This window comes from Magnolia sinica, chromosome 12 (genome assembly GCF_029962835.1).
Source record: "Magnolia sinica isolate HGM2019 chromosome 12, MsV1, whole genome shotgun sequence".
Lineage (NCBI taxonomy): Eukaryota > Viridiplantae > Streptophyta > Magnoliopsida > Magnoliales > Magnoliaceae > Magnolia > Magnolia sinica.
The window spans coordinates 30,557,232-30,583,016 of NC_080584.1; the positions used below are offsets into that span (position 1 = coordinate 30,557,232).

General features: G+C 37.1%; 1 protein-coding gene across 1 annotated transcript in view; it reads right to left on the reverse strand.

Annotated features, from left to right (window-relative positions):
* Positions 1-7,031: 7,031 nt before the first annotated feature.
* Positions 7,032-25,785, reverse strand: part of LOC131220430 (probable jasmonic acid carboxyl methyltransferase 2) — a 33,328-nt gene continuing 14,574 nt past the window's right edge. The window contains exon 4 of the mRNA XM_058215346.1: positions 7,032-7,620. Coding sequence (XP_058071329.1) covers positions 7,231-7,620 — 390 coding nt within the window. The 3' untranslated portion in view covers positions 7,032-7,230. The remainder of the gene's footprint in view (positions 7,621-25,785) is intronic.

Sequence of the window (25,785 nt, forward strand, 5' to 3'; positions counted from 1 at the left end):
TCGAAAAGAGCCGAAGCAACGGAGGTGATTGACGTGATCCCCACTTTATGGGTTGACTTTAAAACCCACATGATAGAGATCCAAACTCAAAGGAGCAATTAAATGTACTGGGAAGAACTCATCAACTATTACTTCATACGTCTCAAAATGTGCTATGTGTACTATATATATAAAGCAACTCAAAGGTTGACTCTACACTAGCTCTAATTAACACTTGCCATTGTTTGGTTGAATTCTATCTTACTTATGTAAGACTTGTGTTGGGTGGGTCACGCATGATCATTTGTTAGATCAAACTATTGAATTATTCAGATTGAACAATTCAGTGGACTTTGCTATAATTGTGATCATTACAGATAAGTATTGGGCGGGAAGCTTAAACCGTGGTCCCTATACATGGTTATTAAGCCGGATATAGAAACCTATAGTGTGGAGACCTTGAGGAGAGAAGTGTGATATATTTTCTAGCCATATTTTCTATAAATATATAAATATATATCTTGGTCCCCCACTCACATGTGAGAGATAACCCTGGTCCTATCGAAGGTTCTCTCTCTTAAGGGTGTAAGGTGCGGAAGACCAAGTTCCCTTCTTGGTGCAAACACAGCAAAGGAAATGTCTTTCCAATCAGGTATGCCTTTAAGATTAAAGAATTCCTATTATTGATACACATACGATCCATATATTTTGCAATATTAAGATTACAGTTGGTATCAAAGCCACCTATGGACCAGTGTGGTAGATTTTATTTTTTATTTATTACCATCAAAACCTTCTAATCGTGTGATTAGAGAAACCTTGATTAGTGGAGAGTCACAATTGGGTATAATGTGAATAGGGGTTTTGACAATAGACCCAATCATTTTTTATTTCATCTCTGGCAGCAACGCTATCATGGTGAAAGCCCAATTCAGTTAAGATCGTGCCATTATCGACAATCATGGCCCGATTCAAATGATCTAAAATTGGTCAGCATCCACAGCGATCCCAGATACTTGTAGCTTAAGATCTCTGCTACAACCCTGCTGGCAACCATGATTTTCGATCTGAATTGGTAATCATTCGTGACTACTATCACCAGGAAAATCCTACTGACTACATAAAACCCATAGATTAACTTCTCTCACCTTGTTTTGGAGGCGCTGACGAGGGTTGTGGTAGCCATGGATGAAGGGAAGTTTAACCTTTGATCAGCAGCTGTGGCAACCATGGATGAAGGGAAGTCTAACCTTTTGATCAGCGGCCATGGATAGGATCGATAAGGGTCCGATCTTATCGAATGACCTTCGATCTCATCAAATGACCTTTTGATCATATCAAAAGAGCCGTTACTAGCCATTTTATAGCCCTTACAAATTGGTTTCTTATAAAAGAGCATTCGGTTCTTGAATATTTGCATGTGTTTTTGGTACAATAGAAACCTAGGTGATTTCATGTTCATTTCCTAATCCTAAGTCTCTAAATCAATGAGTTCTAACTCATCTTCATTGAGATTAAAACTCTAATGATGACTCCATTCTCCACCTTGAAGATGAGTTTGAACTCCTCCATTTTCTATAGATTAGACCTAACCATATTGGTATACCTTTTCTCTAAATCCTCTAGAAGACCAAGCTAGGTAAATTCCCTATGAATTACAACCTTCCATTAGTTGTAGGAAATTCACCCAACCTTCTATTACCTTAGTTACCTCAAATGAGCACTTCATGGAAGGTGTTTGATAATGGACTTGAAGCATTGACAACACATCAGTATCATGATCATGGGAGCATTTGAGGAGTGGATTCAAGCACAGGAGAGCTTTGAAGAAGCGATTCAAGATCAATGCATCAACGGGGCTCAATTTGACAAGTAAGGATGTCATTTATAAAATTCATGTACACTACTTTCTTCTGTAAGATTGAGTCTACCAAACTCGATTTAGTTCTTGTTTAGGACCTTAGTTCCTGTATAGGACCTAAATCAATTCAACTCATCAATGACGCCCAAATCATTTTTTTCTTACCTTATGGCTTAATCTCAGCTTTTTTAGTTTACTTTCTCTCTTATATATATATATATATATATATATATATATATATCTATATATATATATATATATATATATATATATATATATATATATATATATCTATATATATAATGAAATGAGTCTTATTTTATTAATAAGTTGATATTGTAGATAGCCCCATGCATTGAGTTTTCAAATAAATAAATTTTTCTGTTTTCTTAGCTCTTGATTGAGCATAAGAGAGTTGAGCCATTGATCTTCTTGTGGGTCTTTTTGTTTGGGCCATCTCTAAGGCCCCCGGTGTATCTCTGTTTTGTACCCTTTGCTATCCACCATCATCAGCTACATGTGTTGTTAGTTTCCATCAATTAAGTTGGTATTAACTAGTATTGGAGCATACTTCGTGCTTTGAGTAATTGTCTCTTTTCGTGTTTAATTTTTTATTATAATCAACATGCCTCCCAAGGTTGCCAAGGGTAGAGGGAGGGGGGATGTTGATCCCCTAAAGATTTAACCATTGAAACGAAGGATACGATAATTGCTCAATAAGGTTAAGGGGGGATGTATAGACCATGTATGAGCAGCTTCACACCCTATGATAGGAAAATTAAACCATAGACAAATACATAGAAAAATTCAACTAACTTGTGGCATGCAACAATCTCGCTTAGTTGAAAGACCAACTCATCACAACTTATATCAATGCATTCCAATCGAGCATCCATGATATCTTGCACCTTCTTTGGACAGTGACGGAAGCATAATAGTAGGCAACAGTCGTCAGAGGCTAGCAAAAGTGAACCTCATCAAGAGCTATTGGGACTTGGGTGCTCAATTGAGCTAGATTGTAAACTGGGAACAATAGTTGCACCTGATTACTGTTGTTAAACGGATGCCTTCAAGCTGCAACGCACTGCTCGACCAGTTGAGTGGCTGGCTCGACCGGTCAAGGCCTGCTCGACTTGAAGTCTAGCGGCTACAGTTTTTATTATTCCGTGTTACTTGACCAGTCAAGGGATTGGATCGACCAGTCGAGGGTCCCCTCAACCGGTTGAGGCCCTCCTTCGATTAGTCGAGGGTTGTGCAGATTCTGCATGGATTTTGTACGGATTGCGTAAATTTAAGGAGGTTTCACGGAGGTGCGGAAGGGAAGTTTCCTAAACTATAAATAGGGGTCCCTAAGGCTATTATGGGGCATGCTAAGGCTTTCTAAAGGGGTTCTAAGGGTTCCTAAAAGGGTTTTAGGATTTCTAAAGGGTGTGACAAGGGTGAGATTTGAAGTTATTCGAATCAGGTAAGTCCTCTTTGTAAGTGCTATAGTGTAAATCTAGCACCCGAAGAGTTGTGAAATTTTATTGTGCCAAACTATTTAGAATTTACATCATGCTTTGAGTTAAATTGATCAAGTTCATACATTTCAAAGTTGTCTGTATCTTCATCGAACTTGTCTACATTTTCAAGTTGAAGAAAAGATTATTGAAGTTCATGGTTTCAAGCTCAAATTCAAGAACTATGGCTCAAGAACTCAAGTTCAAGTTTGAAGTTCAAATACTGTATGCTAAAAACTCAAGAACTCAAGTGTAACTCAAATATCAAGTTCAAGAGATCGAACTTAAGCTTCACGTATCATAAGAAATTAATGTTCTGAAGCAAATGGTGTTTCAATTGTTTTAACTTACAAACAAGGTATGAATGATCATAGGTTGTGTCATATTCATTACATATTTTATGTGGGTCATTTCATAAGTTTATAGGTCATTTTCTCGAATAGTCTTAGTCATTGTTCGACTAGTCCAAGTACTGGCTCAACCAGTCTAAAAGTTTTCTCGACTAGTCCAAGATTTGTTACAATTTTTTAGAATTTTCTGTTGGACTCTCAACCAGTCCTGGAGACTACTCGACCAGTCGAGTGAACAGTGCTCGACCGGTCGTGTAGGCTCGACTCAAAGTCTAATAACCTTTTTTAGTTCCACTCGACCAGTCAAGCAAGCCACTTGACCAGTCGAGCAGGCTACTCGACCAGTCGAGTAAGCCACTTGACCAGTCAAGTAACAATCTTATTTTATCGCGCCAGAAAATTTGAAATGTTGTTGATCCTCTAACCAATCGAACCGACCCTTAGATCAATCGAGTGAACAGTATTTTCACCTATAAATAGAGCACGAATTTTGGAGTTTATTCATTCATTCAAAGCAAAATCAAGACACCACTCTGAGAGATAAGTTTGTAATTTTATTAAGCTATAGTGTGATCATTTTAGATTCTCTTTAATTAGCTTTTGTAATTTGATTTTATGATATTCATTCCAATCTTATTGTAAGAAGGGATTTATGTTTTACCCTTTCTTGAGATCAAAATCAAATCAAGCTAGCATAGGTTGATTTAATTAAAAATCATTTAGAACTAGAACCTTTTCATCTGTGAGACTAGACATTGAACATTTTCGTCTATATCGGATTGGTTCTACTGGGCTTCTTCAAAAAAGGAATTTCCAGATAAGTATCATTTACATTTTGTATATCCTTTTTTTGGTTTGTGAGGTTGTGCTAGAAAATATCATTTTGGTTTTGTCTGAGGTAATTTAGAAAATCTCAGAGTGTGGGGTTTTTGTAATTGTGTAAGCCCAACTAAAGACAATTGTGAAGGTTTTAAGGTGAACCTTGGAAAACCTTTTTCATAGTGAAACGCTAATATCCTTAGGGAGTGGATATTAGGAGTGGAGTAGTTGTGTGGCTGTTTTCTAACAGTTGGTGTACACACAAGCGAACCACTATAATTCCTGGAGTTGTGGTAAATGATTGAATGTGCTTATGTGTGTGAATGTTGTAATTTACTTTAAAGCACTTGTAGTGAATGGTGTAATTTATTTTATGCACATGTGGTGAATGTTGTAATAACTTAGTTTATTTTCTTTGCCTCTTTATTGGTTTGGGTTTTTGATACTTACAAACGTTCTAGTAAGGTTGTCCTGCTATAAGCCTTTGATTTTTTGTGTTATGTTGTCCTTAGAACTAAGTTTGTATTAACCTCTCAAGACTAGTACATTTGAGGTTGTTATTTACTTGTGCTTATTTCCTTTTTTTATTGTGCTATCTTTCTTTCTATTCCGCATTTAATTTTAATTTGGCACCCCCCCCCATCTAGGACGTTTAGCTCGGCCTTTTCAAGTTTCGATTGGTTGAGGTATCTCTTGTTCAAGTATTTTTTTTTTATTTTTTTTATTTTTTTTTTATTTTTATTTTTTTTGTTCATTTAGAGCAATCTAATACTCATCAACCGCAACAATTAGTTGATCGGTCGGTTTTTGGGGAAGAAGCAGGCTAAATGGAAGATAAGGCTGTTGGTGCAACTAACTTTATAATTTCTTGATCCTTAATAGATATACGAGTTACAATTATAGATTGCACAGAGATGTTGAAGGACTTCATAGGCTGGTATACTATTGCCTCCTCTTGGTCTTCAATTTGACTTGTGGGTTGTTGAATATCGCTCGTTGTTTTCTCTATTTCAGAAATATCAATTATCTCGGCCTGAGATTATGCAGCCTAAGTATGAATGTTTGAAGTAAAAAACATTGGCCTAAAGAGTTGACGTAGCAATTAAATTGTAAGTAGCCAAGAGTTCTCTGCTTACCGCGGAAAGAAGAGTGTGAAGTCTCTTTAAGGAACTATGTAATTACTGCAGGAAAAGAATGGGTATTGTTGAAGAGAGTAAAGTCACTTTAAGTTTCTGACTATAAAGAAATTACGTAGTCAGAAATTACCCACCACGTTTGCAGATAGTGGGCCATTGTGCAAGTTGAAAATGAGACGGCTAATCCTATCTTCTGTTCATGTGTGCAAGAGTGGAACACGTGTCAAAGACGGGAGTCATACATTGAGATTATCACCTTGGACCCACCCTAGTCAGAAAATTAGGCCAAGGGATCACGTGTTTGAAAACTGTTGGGTGTGATCACAAATTCGATTTTATTTTCGAACCAAGGGACATGTGCTAGAAGGACCCACTAGATGGATGGATGGGATCTATATCCACGAGCTACCACGTATAGGGTATTCGGCATTGAACAACACCTTATCTTCATCAAGGGCTATCTTTCACACTAGATTATTCCTCTTTTATGGAACGCCAGGACGTGAGTACGTCTAATTTCTGATGCATATGCAGTGATTTAGCTGTGGTGGGCCCAAGTTTAATCATTAAAGCTGGGCTGCACATAATGGACGGTCCACATCCAATGTGGGTCCAGCATGATGGATAGTCCACATTGAAGGTGGACCTCACACGATGGATAGTTCATAATAAAGACAAGGAGAAGGTGGGCCCAACACAATAAATGGTCTACATCGAAGGCTGGCTTCACATGATAATGGTGAATATTAAGGGTATACCAAACAAAACAAAATTGAAGGATAAGTACCTATATGTTGTTGGAAATCAAACATATTTTATCTACTTTTTTACTAATAAATATATTGTCCACCAAATATTCTTATTTATTAAATAAGTAAAAATTAAGATAAACTATTTAAGGCATAAGTGACTTATATGTGAAACAACTTAACAATCCAAATGCCCTTTAAATGTGAAGTCCGTTACCTTATATATTCTCAGGTGGACTACCCCGTTGGTATTGAATTCTCACTATTAAAAACTTCCTGAGAGCCATTGGATCAAGCTGTGTACTGATTTATGTGACCTTATCAACATGTTGGATGGCAAATAAACATTACATGGGCCCTTTATGTTTGGTGGTGTTCAATCACCACTGTTTCCCTGTGGTGTGGTCCACCTGAGATTTGGATCTGCCTCATTTTTTGGATCGTATCCTAAAATGAGCTGGCAAAATGGATGTACAGTGTAGATCTACAACACATACATCAAGGTGAGCCCCACAGCCAGGGCCCCACCCGCTAAGCTGTTACCCCTGCGCTCCGGTACCAGACCCAGAACACATCTGAAGTGGGGCCCACAATTTGGAAGGCTCGATAGATTGAGTTGATGAGGTGAATGCATAGTCTGCAAGGCTAAAAAGTAAAAATATATTCATAACATAGAAAAACATAACAAAAATCCATAAATCGTAACGTTCAACCGTGGAAATGAATGGGCCTGGCCCCACTAATCCGTTGAACCCAGAAAGTCCTGATGGTTGCACGCGGCCCACCATTCAATTCAGTTGCAGCGCCTCATAGCTTGATTAGATGGTTGTGGATACCTCAAAAGGAAGCCACAAGTCGATCTTCGTCTTTCTTGATCATGGAAATGACAAGATTAGAAACCTTGCTTTTCTCTTTCGATAGGTGCCCTGCAATTTTCGCTGCAAACCTCTCAAACAGATCTTCGATTATTGCCGTTCCAAAGTGATTAATAAGCATGGATTCTGAGATGGCTCTTATACGCTTTGCAATGCTGTTGCCACTCGTCATAACATCAGGCACGCAGTTCGGATTGTCGTCGTCATGATTTTGATCCCAATTTAATTCAATAATTTCTAGTTGATCAACATGGAAGGATCCTTCTTTTTCGATCACACCCCTCAGTTCTTGAATAGACGGTAGATAAACTGGCATATTGAATGAATCTGCTTTCGCTTCTTCAACAATTCCCTGAATTGAAGTACTTGAATTTGGTACTTAAACAGTGTAATCTTCTTAGTTTAAGCTACTATGTATGTGTATGTGTGTGCCCGTGTGGGGAAAAGGTTCCATGAGGTCGGTCGTTGAGCTCTGTGGGCCTCACCATGATGTGTCTCGGACATCCATACCATGCATTAGAAGCACCCTTTCATTGTGAGCCATGGACCTAAAAGTCAGGCCAATCCATGGCTGAGGTGGGTCACATCACAGACAAGAGCCGAGAGTGGATGCCAGCCTTTGAGACTTTCCTGATTATTTATAAGGCCCGTTGAGATGTGGTTCAGACACCCACCCGTCCATTGCCTATGCTCCATTTGGATGAGGGCTCATGCCAAATTTTAGGCTATTCCAAAAGTTAGGTGTGCCCCACTGGATGTTTTTAGATGGTTTAGACATGAATTTATATGATTTCAGATTGTGTGGCTCACCTGAGTTTCAGGTACGGCTTATTTTTGGGACATCTCATACATAACCTACAGGGGACACCAAATTTATGGTGTGGATGTCTGAGACACATTAGGGTGGGCCCGCACAGCCCAACCCACATGGGAAGCTCCCATGAGGTCGACCTTAGATATATATATATATATATATATATATATATATATGGGAAATGTACTATACAGTCGAGCACATGTAAGCTTAATATAAAGACGAGACGTGTCTTGTATTCCAACCGTGCGATGGCAAATTTGAAAACTACACCATGGAGATGCTATCGCTTTAGGAAAAGTCAAAACTGATGAAACCAGCGCTACGTAATTGTCATGCAGATTGGGATGCAAGGAGATTGCATGCTGTGAATAGGTGGTCGTCATCAAGTTTTGTGGGCCCACCATGATATATATGCTATATCAACGTCTATTCTTTTGCAGAGATCATTTTAAGTCATAAGCCTAATAAAAAAAGCATATCCAAGCTAAAATGAACTATATCACGGATGATGATGCCCAACGTTGAAGCCTTCCTAAGGCCCACCATGATATTTATTTGTTGTTCAACCTATTCATAATGTCACACAGACCACGATGAAAGGTCAAAGCAAGTATAAGCTTGATCCAAAACTTTAGGGGCCCCAAGAAGTTCTCCATGCTAGCCATTCAATCCCCATTGATTTTTATATTATGGTCCACTTGAACTTTAGATTTGGCTCATTTTTGGGCTAATGCCCCAAAACAATCTCTCCAAATGGGTGGACAGTGTGGATGTAACACTAACATCATGGTAGGGCCCATAGAACTTGGTGACTGCAACACAATGGAGGAGATTTCCTTCTGGCTTGAAGTTTTTTTACATTGGGAGCCTAGGTGGGCTTCAGCGTGACGTTATGATAAATCCATCCTGTTCATCCATTTTATGATATCATTTTAGGATATAAGACCAAAAATGAACCGGATTCAAGACTCAAATGGGTCACACTAGAGAAAACAATGGGGATTGAACAACCACCCCTAAACATTCCTATGGTCACAAAAATTTTGTATCAGGCCAAGTTTTTTGTGTTTTTCATTCATCCAAGTAGTTACCTTGCAAACAGTTTGGATATCATATAAACATCAAAATGGAGCTGATGAAGGTCTTAACGGTAGGCGTTTCTTTCCAGCACATTGTTGTTAAAGCCTTTGGCAGGAAATCCGTTCGGCCGTGTCAACAACGGATTACGTGCAGCCCAACCCAAGTCAGTGTAGCTTTACCATGGGCCCACCTTGATGTATGTATTCTATATCCACACCGTCCATCCGTTTTTATATATCATTTTAGGATATGAATCTGAAACTGAAGCACATCCAATTCTCAGGTGGACCATATCATAAGAAACTGTAGTGATTGACAAAAAATGGGGCACATAAGTTTTGATCAAGTTGATAATTTTTATTTTTTATTTTCACTTCATCTAAGTTTATATGACCTTATCAACAGGTTTGATGAAAAATAAGCATTATGTAAACATTATTGTGGGCCTAGGAAGTTTTTAATGGTAAAGCATTTAATCACAACTGTTTTTGATAGTATGGTCCGCCTGAGCTTTAGATCTTCTTCATTTTTGGGTTCATGTCCTAAAATGATCTTCCAAAACGGATGGACGACATCGATATAGAATACAAAAATCAAGTTGAGCCTCACTTATAACGACCATACTGTCTTGGGTGAGGTAATCCACTTCTGTCTACGTCGGAAGCGGAATGGTTGGTGTGCGACAAGCCACCGGCCTTGGAAGTATGTTACCCTTAACAAGTTCCGTGGGCTATACCATGATGTAAGTGTTAAATCCATACCGTCCATTCATTTGGCGAGATCATTTTAGGGCACTAGCCATAAAATAAGATAGATTCAAATTTAAAGTTGACCACAACATAGAAAGCAGTGGGGATTGAATGCTTATCATTGAGAACTTTTTAGGGCCCACAAATGTTTTGGATCAGGCTGATATTTGTTTTGACCCTTCATACAGATTTGTGTGACATTATGAATTGGTTGGATGGAAAATTAACATCATGATGGCCCTAGAAATGTTTCAATGGTGGCATCATTGTCTCCACTACCTTCTCTGGTGTGGTTCATTTAAGCAGTGGATCTGCCTAAGGTTTTGGGCTCATGTTCTAAAATGAACTTTCCAAATGGATAGACGGTATAGATACAACAAATACATCTTTGGTGGGGCTAACAGAACTTGGAGACGTCATCATCCATTTTGCCTTTTTCTAAAGTGCTCGAAACTCAACTGGGAGAGAGAGACCTATTAAAAACAAAAAGATCAATAGAGGTTTGTTCCAATACATCCCAATGTATGGCAATAAGATACGTTGGTACTCTAATGTTGGAATTGGGTCTCTCCCAATGACCTAAACTGTTTATTTGGTAAGGATCTAATTGGATGGGGATGCTTGAGAAAAACTTTTAGATTAAGTATTTCAACCATTTGATTATATAAAGGTTATATCAAAGGGTTGAAATAATCCAATTGGGATCTTTTATTTATTTATTTAACTTTACAATATACAAAGTTAGAGTAGTTTGAATTGTTTATATCATAGGAAGATACCCATATGCAAAGACCGATGTCCCAATGCATCCTAATGCAATACATCCCAATACATTTCAGCAAACCTTGATCAATATCCTGACCATTTGAAATCCTATCTGAAATGTAGTGTTGCTTTGGTTTGAAAATCATCATTGTTGATGTAAAAATTTGGTCCACCCTTTTTAAACCTTTGAGTACCTGCACAGGAAGAAGACAAAGGAGACCCTGGCTAAAGCAGGGGACCCTCCAATGCCAAAGTTAGGCTAGGAATCTAGGTTTGGTAGTATTGAGGGGTTTTGAGTGAGAGATTTTGCGTACCTTTCACCATTGGAGGTGCTTCTATTTATAGGTAAGAAGAGGCAGTGGTGTAAAGGAGATCTCCTTGTTTAGCAGGAGTATGTTGTAGTAAGATCCAGATCCTCCTTAGATTCTTGGCTAGGATCTCGGGCGGATCCGTGTTGCTGTCAACTTTTTAGATCTCCGGCTATGATCCCGCGTAGATACGGTTGGGATCAGGTCAGGATTGACAGAATGTGGGTTGTGCCGACCTGGGATATGCCGACCTGACTCTTTTGGTGAGTGATTGGGCTTCTTTTCGTGTCGGGCAGCTCATTGGGTGTGCTGACTTGGGATTATGCCGACCTGTGGATAAGATACAGAGCTCAACTTCATTTCCCGCTTGGTGTGTCGATAAGTTGATCTTTTGACCTATTGGCGGGATACAGAGCCCAACCTCGTTTCTTACTTAGTCTGGGGTCGGAAGTTAGACTTCTTAAGTTGTATCCATCATCATTTAGTTTGGCGAAATGCATAGTCCCGACCTGACCTTTTCTGTAACACCGAGAACTTTTCAATACCCGCGTATTGAAGGTTCTCAAGTGTTACTATGAAATTTAACTTATTATGTACATGTGTACGATACCAATCTAGCTATCTTAACCTTACATCTATTCTCCAATATGAATCTGACCGTTGAGAATAATCTCCATTCATAGATCAAGCTATCTGAGCGTTGATTTTAAGATATGATCATCATATACCTAAATATTCTCACTTGTTTATCATAACAACCTGATCAGTCAAATATGCACTGATAAATAGAGACATCTAACCATCCACTTTAATTTTGGACCACCAGATTGTAGTAAACTAGCTACTTGATCCATACATCCGCTCACATCAAGTGATATTTTGATCCATTCATCTTATTCATTACCTATGAATATACTTAACCCACCATCAGATGTAACGTCTCGAAAAAATTCGTACAAAAACCCAAGTACCACCTCAAGCAAAAATCACTAAGAACCAAATCCTTTATGGATTAGACGATAATTAACTAAGTGCTAAACTAAATCATCTTTGGAATTAGTTTGAACCACTTTTTAGACGAACTATAAGACCCAAAACTAATAAAATCGCTAACTTAACATTATCTAAAAACCTAGGATCTATCTCAAAACCCAGTTGCTCTCGGGAGCACCTTGAAACTCCTTATCGGACCTGGACCGCGCGTGGAAAGTCCGATTACCGCGAAACTATACAATTATGATTATCTTACCGGGCTTGACAACCATCTTGGAAATCAAGTCCAAATAGTATCCAGAAATGCACAACTTGAGCCCGGAGCGAAGTATGTGAGAAACGCGAATATCTTTAGAAAATGAATTCAAACTTAAGTGAATTGGGCCATTTATTTTTAAGGCAAATTTAAGGTTTCAGACCATCAGATTACGACCCAACTACACCCTTAGATCAGGAAAATTTTCCTACACATGTCAGTGTACTTGTGGCCCTGATTGAGTAACGATGACCATTGAACAGAAACTGGTCCTCCACGGTCGATTTATAAATCCGATTGGACCAAAAACTTAACCTGACATAGATCCATTGCCAGGAAACTTTCTCTAGACCGTATGTGAGGTATGGACCTCTAGATGAGCCCCGTTGGACCGAAACAGATGACTTTTGGCTATAACCTAAGTATACCATGGCCCTGGGGCCATTAGCATCAGTTCTGGGCCTATATAAGGGCCTTAACCCACCCCTCTCATTCCATACGAATTTTCAAACCTTAAGGAGAGAAGAAAGAAAAGGAGAAGGAAAGAGTGGGGAGAAGAGAGAGAGAGAGTGAGAGATAGTTGCTGGGATTCGATCTCACTGCTCTATGTGCTAAATCATCCTGCCTGCATCGCTATACCGACGATTTCGATTCCATTTTTGGGTAAGAAACCCTAACCCTAATCTATTTTAGGTATCAAAGTAGAAGAATCGATGAAATAGCTAACCTATTTCGTGATTCAGGTAGCCGTTGTGCCGTAGACGAAGGCATAGTGTTCGAACTGAGTTCGATTCGAGTTTACCGACGGAAGGTGCGGACTATAAACGTTTAGGTTATGGCTTTCAAGGCTTTCAATGTCAGTAATGGTTTATGACTGACTTTATTGCTATCATATATGCTTAGATGTGATGTTTTCTGCGTATTACATATATATATATATATATATATATATATATATATATATATATATATATATATTACATATATATATATATATATATATGAACTATGTTGAAATTAATGCATTCCATGTGTTTGTTGAAATGTTTGTATGAATATGAAATTATGATTTTTGCTTGTCATGATTGTTGTTTAAGAATACGTGATTGTTGTATGTGTGGCAACCCCCTTGTAAAAGGATTTACTATAATATACGTTATAACTAATTTATTACATGTATGTTGATATGTGTAGTCTAGGTGTTTGATAAAATGCCTGAATGAGAAAATGCTTGTTAAAATATATTTAATGAGGGTATTAAGATAGGATTCTCAACCACCTTATCTATAGCTACAGTTTTCTTCATGTAACCTATCTTACTACTACGTGTTTTATGGATGAATGTCCATGTATGATCACATGTACACTATATGTTTGGTAAAATGCCCAAATGAGATTTATATTTGAATTGATTGTCAGATGCTGTTTTGACTATCACACATGAATGCCTACTGTGTTTGAATGTGATTGAGACTATTGCGTAGTCCAGGCAATTGGTAATGATTCCCAAATTAGTGGCTGAGGTCGTTTCGCTACACAAGACACGTTCGATGAATCTAAGTCGTATGCTATTTGTCCACAGTGATTAGGCCACGCGGAGTGCTTACGCCCTCCATGTCGATTAATTCAACGTGTGCTCGTACCAGTCGAGCTTGTCCAGTAACCTGATTTGCCTAATGTATGTTCACCATGTATGAACACTACTGTTTGAATCTAAGGTACCAACTTACCTGTGAAAAGTCCATTTAACCTTGGTACGACGATCTGCGAAGACTCATGAGCCAGACATGGTGGTATGAGACACCGTGGCCAAGCTGTTAGGCTACGCAGGGGTGACGAGCCTCCCCGTAGTGACTAGTAAGCAAACCAAACTCGTGAGCCGAATACGGTGGTATGGGACACTATATTCGAGCTGTCGGCCTATGCTAAGGTGACGAGCCTTTCTCGTAGTGACCTCGAGTATAAAATAGGCCTACGATCAGGTGACGAGCCTCTCGTAGTGACCTTGAGTATGAATTAAGCCTATGCTGAGGTGACAAGCATCCCTTAGCGACCTACAGTGTGAACTTGCGAATTTATCTATCGTATGTGATTAACTATGATTGACGACCCTAGATGGATTATTGTTTGGATCAATGATATAAAGGGAGGTACCTTAGCTTCTCGAACCTGCTATATGAATAAGTCTAATTAAGAACTTGGCTAATCATGCACATGCACTGCATTACATATGCCTTTAGCGTTGGAGTTGAGAATAGAGGGAGTGTTGCATACGCGACCATGAGATGATGTCGCAGAGGGAGTGCAGGCGAGGGCATACATTATTAATACATATCATCCTTGTATTAACGAGAGTACTTAGGAATACTTGTTGTACTGCTCTATCATTACTTCTTGATTGAACTGATAACATGTTAATCTTTGCCTTATAGCTCCACTGAGTTGATCACTCACTCCTACTCTGGGACGGTGTTTTAAAACACTAACCAGACTCTGTTGTAGTTTCAGATGACGACAAGGAGTTATTCTACCTACAACTCCCTGGGACGGTGGTATCCTACCTACAACTCCCTGGCGTTTTAAAACACCGTCCCAGAGTAGGTAGTTTCAGATGACGACAAGGAGTTATCCTACCTACAACTCCAGGTCTACATAGATTACGAGACGGAGCCTGCCTTCTATGAAGACAAGGAGTTATCTTACCTACAACTCCCTGGCGGATCTATGTAGACCTGGAGTTGCATCATCGGGGTTATAGGGATATAGATTAGATGACATTAAACTTTATCATTTTGTATATTTTGGAACTATTCATGTAATTACTCAGCCTGGTGACATGATCATACTCTGGGGTTTATATCCACTTATATGCTTTATATATCTACCACAGTCTTCTCATTGCTTAATTTAATCGCCTCTGGAGTATGATATGTTGATTTGGTATAATCTCACATATGTTTAATGCACAAATATGGACAACATTTAATCATCATTATCTATGTTGTATAAGTGATGCGTTGGAACTCGGGAGTTGAGCATCTGCTCGGCCCCCGATTTTTGGGGTGTTATATCAGAACTACAATATGAGAAACTTACACATGTCTTACCCCTTAATCACTCCAGAAACCCACCTTGTGTTCTTCCATTTACAAAACTAGTCGTACATATACCTATATACACTATTAGTGTACCAACCATCAAGTTTTCCTATTTTAAATATGTCATCTGACCATCCATTGTGTGGTTGTTATATGTATACTTTCCCTAATTAATTTGATGAATAACTCTTTATTCATAATGATTTAGATATAAGTCATTTTGTAAGAATTACTTAGAAACGTGCTTATAACCATGTAAAACTATTAGATTTCCCAAAACTCTTATATCAGCAATAATTACGTAAATGCTATTAACTTAGACCCTTGAATTCTAGATCACATGGTTCCCACAATCCATTTGATGTGAAATTTTATACTGTACCTATGTATCATAAATTAATCATACATGTCAAATTTTAGCTCTTCGGCTCTTAGATCATTATAAAAGTGACCTAATTGACAAATTAGCCCCTTAACCGTTGATTTTGGTGTCCATCGAGTGAAGAAACCTCGTAAGTAGTCGAAGTAGGATATTTTCCTTCATATGAACGACTTGGATTGCCCATAATATAGACCAAGTCCGAAATATGAAGACCTCACTTTGGTAGGTTTTTCCTTAGGCGCAAAGTTATCCTTTCAAGGCCTATCAACTCCTTATAAATTTAGATCTTCCGATTTAACCACTTCCTTCCATCCATCGCAACTCAAATTTGGACCATACTCTGGTCTCATATGACTACAAGGTTATACAAAATTTAAACCCCGATCTATATTCTTGCACCTTTGAACGCTAAAGCCAGTTCCTTCCTTTTGATGCAAAAGGTAATATTTTAGATCTAGGCCTTTTCCACCATCGATCAACCACCAAATTTGTTCAATCGTTTGCCTATCCTGACTAGATATTTCCTCCAAAATTGGGCCCTCATCATTAAGTGTGGACAAGTTAATTGAGATTAAGTTCGTTTTGACACCTGTTAGGAGAATTTTAAAGATTGACTAATCTAAATTTCGGATTGTAAGTGCTATGGTTGAAAGCCCCTTTATGTTGTCAAATTTGTGGTGCCAACAACACTGTTTGTACTTTGTGAAATTGCATAAATGTAAATGTTCGAGACACTGTATGGATGAAGCGAGTCTCAGTGTATGGATGTTGACTACATTAGGGAAGCACAATGCTCAACTCAAGATATGTCAAGTCACGACATTGTCTCGCAAGATCGACTTCGAAAGACAAGACATATTTACAAGTCAAGACTCAAGAATGTTCAACTGAATTTGTATAAGTTACAAGTCAAGATTCAAGATTGCATAATTGAAGCTTTTAAGGAAAAGCTTCATCAAGATTTCAAGCTTCACTTTCTTTAAAGGTTACATATCTTAAGGGTTCAATGTCCTTACTTCACTATGAAGGTATGTTTGACCTTAGGTTGACCTTTAGAGTAGGTCATTTCGAATATATAATACAAATGTTTTATATTTGGAAATCTGGTCTGCTCTAAGGCTAGTCCTAGATCTTTCTTGACTAGTCCTAGCACTGCTTCAACCTGTCTAAGATTTTCCTGGACCAGTCGTAAGTTTGTTGCAAAAATTCAGAATTTTTTGTTAAGCTTCGACCAGTCTTGGGGTCTGTTCGACCAATCGTATGAACATTGTCTACTATTCCTTTGACCAGTTGTGAACCTACGACTTAAACTACAACGATGTATTTTGCTTGGCTTCGACTAGTCGTGATCAACCTAAGACCAGTCGAAGGTGTCCTTCGACCAGTCGTAGACTACCTACGACCAGTCGTGAAACTGCCTTATTTTATCGTACTCAAATTTTCAAATATCCGTTGGTTGTAAGACCAGTCGTAGCGACTTCTGGACTAGTCGAAGATGCGATTTGCTTACCTATAAATAGAGCACGAATCTCAGACTATTTATCACTACTCAAGCGATTTTAATCTGCCTTCTGAGAGATAAGTCTATGCTCCATTTTAAGCTAAGTGTGCATATTTAATATTCTCTTTCTTTAGCTTTTTAAATTGATTTTGTTTCTTGTATTCCAATCTGATCTGAAAAGAGGAAGTGTTATTTTCCTTTTTCTAGAATCAAAATCAATTAAAGCTAGCCCATTTTGGTTTAATTTAAAATCTATTAGAACCTAAAACCATAATAAAGTGAGTATTGGACATTGAACTTTGGCATTTAAATCTCTACTCCGACTTGGTTCTTCCAGGCTGCTACAAAGGAGAAATCTAGGTATTTTACATTATTGTAATTTACATTCTGTTTTTGGTTTCTTTTGAGATTAAGCAAGAAAAATCTCATTGTGTTTAGTTATCTGAGGAGAGCTAGAAAACTCAAATAGTGTGGGTTTTTGGATTGTGTAAGCCCAAGTTAAAAAGACTCAATTGTGAAGGTTTTAGGTGAACCTGTGAAACCTATTTTGATAGTGAACGCTAATATCCCTTGTATGAGGATATTAGGAGTGGAATAACATTCTGTGTGGGTATTGTTTAACAGTTAGTGAACACATAGGCGAATCACTATAACTCCTTGTGTATTATGGTTTGAATGTTGCTTAATTTCCTATCTTTTATCATTAAAGTTGTGGAATGTATGTGTGGATGTGAATGTTGTAATTTTTACATTTCAAGCACATTGGGGAATGTTGTAATAACTTAGATTTAAATTCCTGCAATTTATTTCAATTCCTTGTTATTTATTTATTCCTCTTTGGTTTGAGTTTTTGATACAAAGACCTTTCTAGAAATAAGGTTGTCCTACCATAAACTCTGGTTTTTGGTGTAAGGTTGTCCTTAAAATAACATTTGTATTAACTTCTCAAGACTTGAATTTTGAGGTTGCTTTATATTCCTGTATTGTGGTTTATTTTCTTTATGTTGTTGGCTATCCTATTTCTTATTTTCCGCTATTAAAAGTTTCACCCCCCCCCTTAGGACATATAGCTTGGCCTTTTCAAGTGGTATCAAAGCCAAATAACTCATTTTTAATTCTTTATTCTTGGATTCATTTCCTGAGCTAACGATCTAAGCTATATATAAGATGTCAAATTTTGATAGCCTTTCAGTCACTAGGCCTCCACCATTTGATGGCTCCAACTATGCTTTTTGGAAAGCCAGGATGAGGATTTTCCTCAAATCAATGGATGAGAGTGTGTGACAAGCCATAGTGACAGAAGTGACTGGGATCGGTAGTTTAAAATCAATGAGAGTAACACCGTATTTCTCATGGACTACTCTTCAGAAAAATGAGAGTAGTGCTAATGCAAAAGTACTAAATGCAATCACTTGCGCACTATCACCGGATGAGTTCAAAAGAATTATATCCTGTGATCCTGCAAAGCAAGCTTGGGATATTTTAAAAATGATACACGAGGGTACTTCAATTGTCAAGAAATCTAAAGTCCAAGTCCTCACAACCAAATTTGAAGAAATTCATATGGAGGAAAATGAAATATTTATGGACTTTTATACAAGATTAAATGACATTGTAAACTCTGTGGGGTCTTGGCGATAAAATCCTAGAAAGTAAAGTATGTGTAAAGATACTACGCTCACTTCTTGAACGATTCAACTCTAAGGTAACTGCCATCCAGGAACTTCGTGATACGGACAATATGAGGATAGAAGAACTAGTTGGTTCTTTACAAACCTATGAGTTAAACTTTAAAGCTCCTAAAAGTAAATTTATTGCCCTTAAATCTTCTAAATGTATTTCTCAAGATTCTGATTTAGAAAATTCTGAAGATGATATAGGTTTTCTTGCTAAAAAGTTTTACAAGATTTTCAAAAGTAAAAAGAGGGTTGATTTTCAAAAATCTAATAATAAGAGATCGAAATCTAAGCCTCGAAAATCATTAAAAGATAGTCAATGTTACAACTGCTAAGAATATGGGCATTTAGCAAACAAGTGTCCTAAAAAGGGCAAACCTAAAAAGAAAGGAATGATGGTTACTTGGAATGAATCTTCTGACTCTGAAGCTACTTCTGAATCAGAAGATTCTGAAACCGAGTCAGGTAATGATAAGGCTCTTATGACTCTAGCCAAGTTCACTTTTTCATATCATAATGATTTAACTAGTGAAGAAAATCTGAATAGTGATCATGACAATGAAGAAGATCTTCAAGATGCTTACAATGCCCTATACAAGGAAAGTTGTAAAATTGCAGTAAAATTAAAACTTCAGAAAGAAAAGTTCTCGAAGCTTAAGGAAAATTTCGATTCTCTTGTTTTAGAAAAATCCCTCATTTCAAATAGTTTTGAAAAATCAAAATGTGATTTAGATTTTAAAACTTCCTTGATTGAAAACCTACAATCTGAAAATGAGAAACTTAAATTTGAAGTCGCTTCACTTTTGAGTTTAAAGGATACATGGAGGTAAATTAGAAAAACTTCTGTCTGGATCAAGAAAATATGGTGATCGATCTGGTCTGGGATACGATAGAAATATTCCTCCTAGACAAAAGAATACTCCTCCTAAATTTGTAAAAGGAGAGTCTTCAAACTCATAAAAAGAAAAGAGTGCAAATCATAAGTTTTCCAAAGATTCCAAAACTTTTCAATCTTTTAGAAATAACCATATCAGCTATAAGAATCAGAACCGAAATCCTTTAGCTGAAAAGACAGTTAATTTGCTTAAGGAGCTCTTAAAATCTAACTCAGTGGGTCATTACAAAAATAAGAAGACCAACTATACTTCTAAACCCAAAACAGTTATGAAATGGGTTCCTAAGGTTACTTGCTTGGTTGCCCACACTACTTTCAAAGCTACAAGTTATTCGAAGTGGTACCTTGATAGTGGATGCTCCAAGCACATCACAGGCGACAAGGCTTTATTCACCGATCTTAAAGATATGACTGATGGATCAGTCACATTTGGTGATGGTAGCAACTGCAAGATTATTGGTCAAGGTATGGTTCAACTATATAATCTCCCCTTATTTAAAAATGTTTTATATGTTAAGGGACTAAAACATAACCTGTTAAGCATATCTCAAATATGTGATAACAATCATAGTGTGAAATTTTCTAATAAGGTTGTGAAATTTTAAACAAAAAGGGTTTTGTAATATTAACTGGTCGCAGGACTTCTGAAAACTGCTATATTGTAAGTGATGGTAGCTCATCTAAATAATTGTGTTACATAGTCCATACCGATGAGACTGAATTATAGCTTAAACGCCTTGGACAAGTACACTATCGTAATTTATACAGATTGAGCAAAAGAGAACTAATAAGAGGTCTACCAAAATTACAAAAAGTAGATAAAATATGTGGTAAATACCAATATGACAAGTAAACAAGGAACTCTCACAAAAAAGTGAACTCCAATGCCACATCAAGACCACTTGAGCTTCTCCATATGGACCTTATAGGACCTACCAGGATGGAGAGTTGAGGAGCAAAAAATACATACTGGTAATCGTGGATGATTTTACCAGATTCACTTGGGTAGCCTTCTTAAGGGATAAATCAGAAACCCTTGATGAAGTAAAAAAGATTCTCAAATGGATCCAAACTGAAAAAGGCTCTCAAGTCTGTAAGATCCACAGTGATCATGGATCTGAGTTCGAGAATAGTAGTTTTGAGAAATTCTGTAATGATCAGGGAATATCGCATGAATTCTCTGCGCCCAAAATACCACAACAAAATGGAATTGTGGAAAGGAAAAATAAAGTGCTTCAAGAAATGGGAAACGTAATGTTAAATAATATGAAGCTCCCTAGAAATCTTTGGGCTGAAGCCGTAAATACTATATGATATATTATCAACCAAGTGTATACATGTAAGTCTGATAATAAAGCTGCTTATGAATTTTGATTTGATAAGAAGCCTACTGTCAAATACTTTCGAGTTTTTGGCAGCAAGTGTTATATTTTACGTGACCGTGAAAATCTGGAAAAGTTTGATACAAAGAGTGATGAAGGGATCTTCTTAGGATACTCTTTAAATAGTCGAGCATATCGTGTTCTGAACAACAAGATTGGTGTGATTCAAGAGTCCATCAATGTAGTCAATGATGATCACTTGAATACACCTGCCCCAAGTTCAGATAATGATGTTCTTTTGATTGAACCAGATACTTCATCAAATCAAGTTAATTCTTAACTAAGGACTGTCAAAGATCATCCAACCAATCAGATACTTGGAAACCCTCTCACTGGTGTGCGCACTCGTAGACAATTAAAAGACATGTAACTACGTGTGTTTTACATCCCAGATTGAACTGGTAAATGTAAAAGAAGCGCTTTCTGATGAAAACTGGATAGTAGCTATGCAGGAAGAACTTAATCAATTTGTTCGAAATGATGTCTGGTATCTTGTTCCTAGACCTAAAGATAAACATATTATTAGAATAAAGTGAATTTTTAAAAATAAGTTTGACGAACTTTGTAATATTATTCGAAACATGGCAAGACTGGTTGTTCAAGGGTATACTCAAATAGAAGGCATTGATTACGATGAAACCTTTGCCCAGTTGCTCAACATAAATTAATCAGACTTTTCATATCCATTGCATGCTTTAAAAAATTTAAAATTTATCAAATGGATGTAAAGAGTGCCTTTTTGAATGACGATTTACATAAAGAAGTATATGTTGAACAACCTACAGGGTTTGAAGACCTCAAGCTTATTAATCATGTATATCGTCTTAAAAAGGCTCTATATGGTCTAAAATAAGCTCCCATGGCATGGTACGGAAAATTGACCAAGTTTTTACTAAGTCATAATTTTCAAATGGGTAGTGTCGATAAGACACTCTTTATTAAGAAATATAACGATGATATCTTAGTGGTTCAAATCTATGTTGATGATATTATTTATGGATCAATATGTACTAACATGACTATTGAGTTTGCAGATTTAATGAAATCAAAATTTGAAATGAGCATGGTTGGGAAATTAAATTATTTCTTAGAGTTGCAAGTAAAACAACAATCTGATGGTATTTTTATTTCTCAAACCAAGTATGCCTTGAACCTGATTAAAATGTTCAGATTTGAGAATGGTAAGAATTTTGATACTCCTATGAGTACAACTTTGAAACTCTCAAAAGATTCTGCAGGTAAAAATGTGGATCCGAAATTATATCGGAGTATGATTGGTAGTTTAGTGTATTTAATTGCTAGTAGACCCCATATCACTCTAAGTATCGATAATTGTGCTAGATAGCAGTCTGATCCTAAAGAATTGCACTTGACTGCTGTCAAGCGAATTATAAGATATGTTGCAAGTACTGTTAATCTCTGTCTCTGGTATCCACATGAGACTAGTGTTCAATTAGCTGGGTACTCGGATGCTGACTGGGCTGGTAATCTTAATGATAGAAAATCAACTAGTGGTGGTTGCTTTTATATTGGAAATTGTTTAGTTTCTTGGTTTAGCAAGAAACAAAGTTCTATATCACTTTCAACTGCTAAAGCTGAATATATCGTAGCTGGTAATGCATGTACGTAGCTTGTTTGGATGAAACGTTTGTTAAGTGATTATGGAATTAAACAGGATTCTATGTTATTATATTGTGATAATTCTAGCGCCATAAATATTTCAAAAAATTCAATTCAGCATTCTTGTACCAAGCACATTAACATTAAATTTTATTATATTCGTGAATTAGTAGAAGAAAAGGTTATATTTTTAGAATATATCCCTACCGAGAATCAACGTGTTGACATTTTCACTAAACTGCTCGACAAAAGCAGGTTTAACAAAATGAAATTTGATCTTGGCGTGTGCATTCTGAAATGATTATTTATGCCTACTTGTATCATATTGTATATATTTGCCAGTTTAGATTTCAATTTTTGTGAAAAATGTAGGAAATCAGATTTTTATGGTGGTACTCGACCAGTCGAGGATTTCCTCGACCTGTCTTATTACGACCGGTCGTAAAAAAACTCACAATCAGTCGTAAATCGCGCTGATTGACTTAAATTGGGGAAAATATCATTTCTTCCTTATTTCGACTTCCCTCTCCGACAGGCCGATGCCCAACCAGTCAAACCCAACTTCCAAATCCGTCAAGGTTAGTGTTCCATTTGCTTAGTTCTTGTGAATTTGTGTCAAGTATACTTCTATTTCTCTCTTGAAGTTGTCTTTTTCTTATTTTGTTGAGATTTGGGATTTTTTCTTCACCCATATCTGATTTGAGAATAGTCATTTCTCAATCCATTGTAATTCTTTGTTTCTTTCAAATCTTTGTCACATATGGCATCTAGAGAAAGAAAGACAACATCCCGCGATCCATCTTCTTCCAAATCTACTCCTATTACCAAATGTCATCTTCGGTTCTACGAAGAAGACCATCTTATGTACGGGACATTAGATTGAGGAATGTTATTGTAGAACGTCCTGTTTCTGTAGATCATGTTGCACTGTATGATATCCTTCCTATTCTTCAAACTGTAGGTTGGGATAACTTATTGCATTGGGGTGGGCCAGCATACCGGTCCATTGCCTAGTCCACGTTTGCTTGCATAAGTGAGTTTTCATTGGAAAGTTTAACTTTTAAAATAGCCACAAGAGAAGGACCATTTGACGTTAATCGTCATTTGATTTTAGCTCTTATAGAAATTCTTGTGAATGATGAGGGCATTCCCATCCATATCTTATCTGAAAAACCCTCAGAAACTGAAATACGTATGCTCACTAGAGCCTTATGCAATTTGGACGTACATTGGACGCATAAAGGGAATGCGCTCCCCTCAAAGTTTTTCTTACCTAAATACAGAGTTTTTTACAAAATCTTTGTATCTAACTTGTATCCTCGGTCGGGTAATAAATCTGAACTAACATTCTTTATGGTTCGTGTTCTTCATTCTGTTGCCAGAGGTGTTCATATTTGTTTACTATACTTGATTTCTCACTCCATTATTCAGTTTAGACTCCATCTAGGTCACAGTGACATCCCTTTTGCTTATTTGATGACTGTGTTGGCTACACATATGTTAGTTGACATGCCTGTTGGTGAAGCCCTGATCCATCATCTGATATTTAACAATTTTAACCTTAATAAGATGAAGTTAGATTTGCTTTCTTGCAAAGGTGATGGTAATGGTGGTGCTGAAGCTGGAAATGAGGAGGATGCTGATGATCTTCCTCCTGATGACATTAACATGGATGAAATTTTTGAAGATCTTGAATCTAATTCTGCTAATGATCCAGATTATGAGCCTTCTGAGTTTGATGCACGTTTACATGCTTTGGAGGAAAAGGTTGAGAATATGCATGTTTTTAATGTCACACAGTTCAAATATATGCGCAAATATCTTAGGCGTTTGAACAAGGGCATGCATCAACTTGATCCTTAAGGAAAAGCTTCATCAAGATTTCAAGCTTCACTTTCTTTAAAGGTTACATATCTTAAGGGTTCAATGTCCTTACTTCACTATTAAGGTATGTTTGACCTTAAGTTGACCTTTAGAGTCGGTCATTTCGGATACATAATGCAAATGTTTTATATTTGGGAATTTGGTCTGCTTTAAGACTAGTCCTGGATCTTTCTCGATTAGTCCTAGCACTGTTTCGACCTGTCTAAGATTTTCCTGAATCAGTCGTAAGTTTGTTGCAAAAATTCAAAATTTTTTGTTAAACTTCAACCAGTCGTATGAATAGTGTTGACTGTTCCTTCGACCAGTCATGAACCTACGACCCAAACTACATCGACGTATTTTGCTTGGCTTCGACTAGTCGTGATCAACCTAAGACCAGTCGAAGGTGTCCTTCGACCAGTTGTAAACTACCTACGACCAGTCGTGAAACTGCCTTATCTTATCGCGCTCAAATTTTCAAATATCCGTTGGTTTTAAGACCAGTCGTAGCAACTTCTGGACCAGCCGAAGATGCGATTTGCTTACCTATAAATAGAGCATGAATCTCAGAATATTTATCACTACTCAAGCAATTTTAATCCGACCTTCTGAGAGATAAGTCTGTGCTCCATTTTAAGCTAAGTGTGCATATTTAATATTATCTTTCTTTAACTTTTTAAATTGATTTTGTTTCTTGTATTCCAATCTGATTTGAAAAGAGGAAGTGTTATTTTCCTTTTTCTGAAATTAAAATCAATTAAAGCTAGCCCATTTTGGTTTAATTTAAAATCTATTAGAACCTAAAACCATTATAAAGTGAGTATTGGACATTGAACTTTTGACATTCAAATCTCTACTCCGACTTGGTTCTTTCAGGCTGCTACAAAGGAGAAATCCAGCTATTTTACATTATTGTAATTTACATTCTGTTTTTGGTTTCTTTTGATATTAAGCCAGAAAAATCTCATTGTGTTTGGTTATCTGAGGAGAGCCAAAAAACTCAGATAGTGTGGGTTTTTAGATTATGTAAGCTCAAGTTAAAAGGAGACAATTGTGAAGGTTTTAGGTGAACCTATGAAACCTATTTTGATAGTGAACACTAATATCCCCTGTGTGAGGATATTAGGAGTGG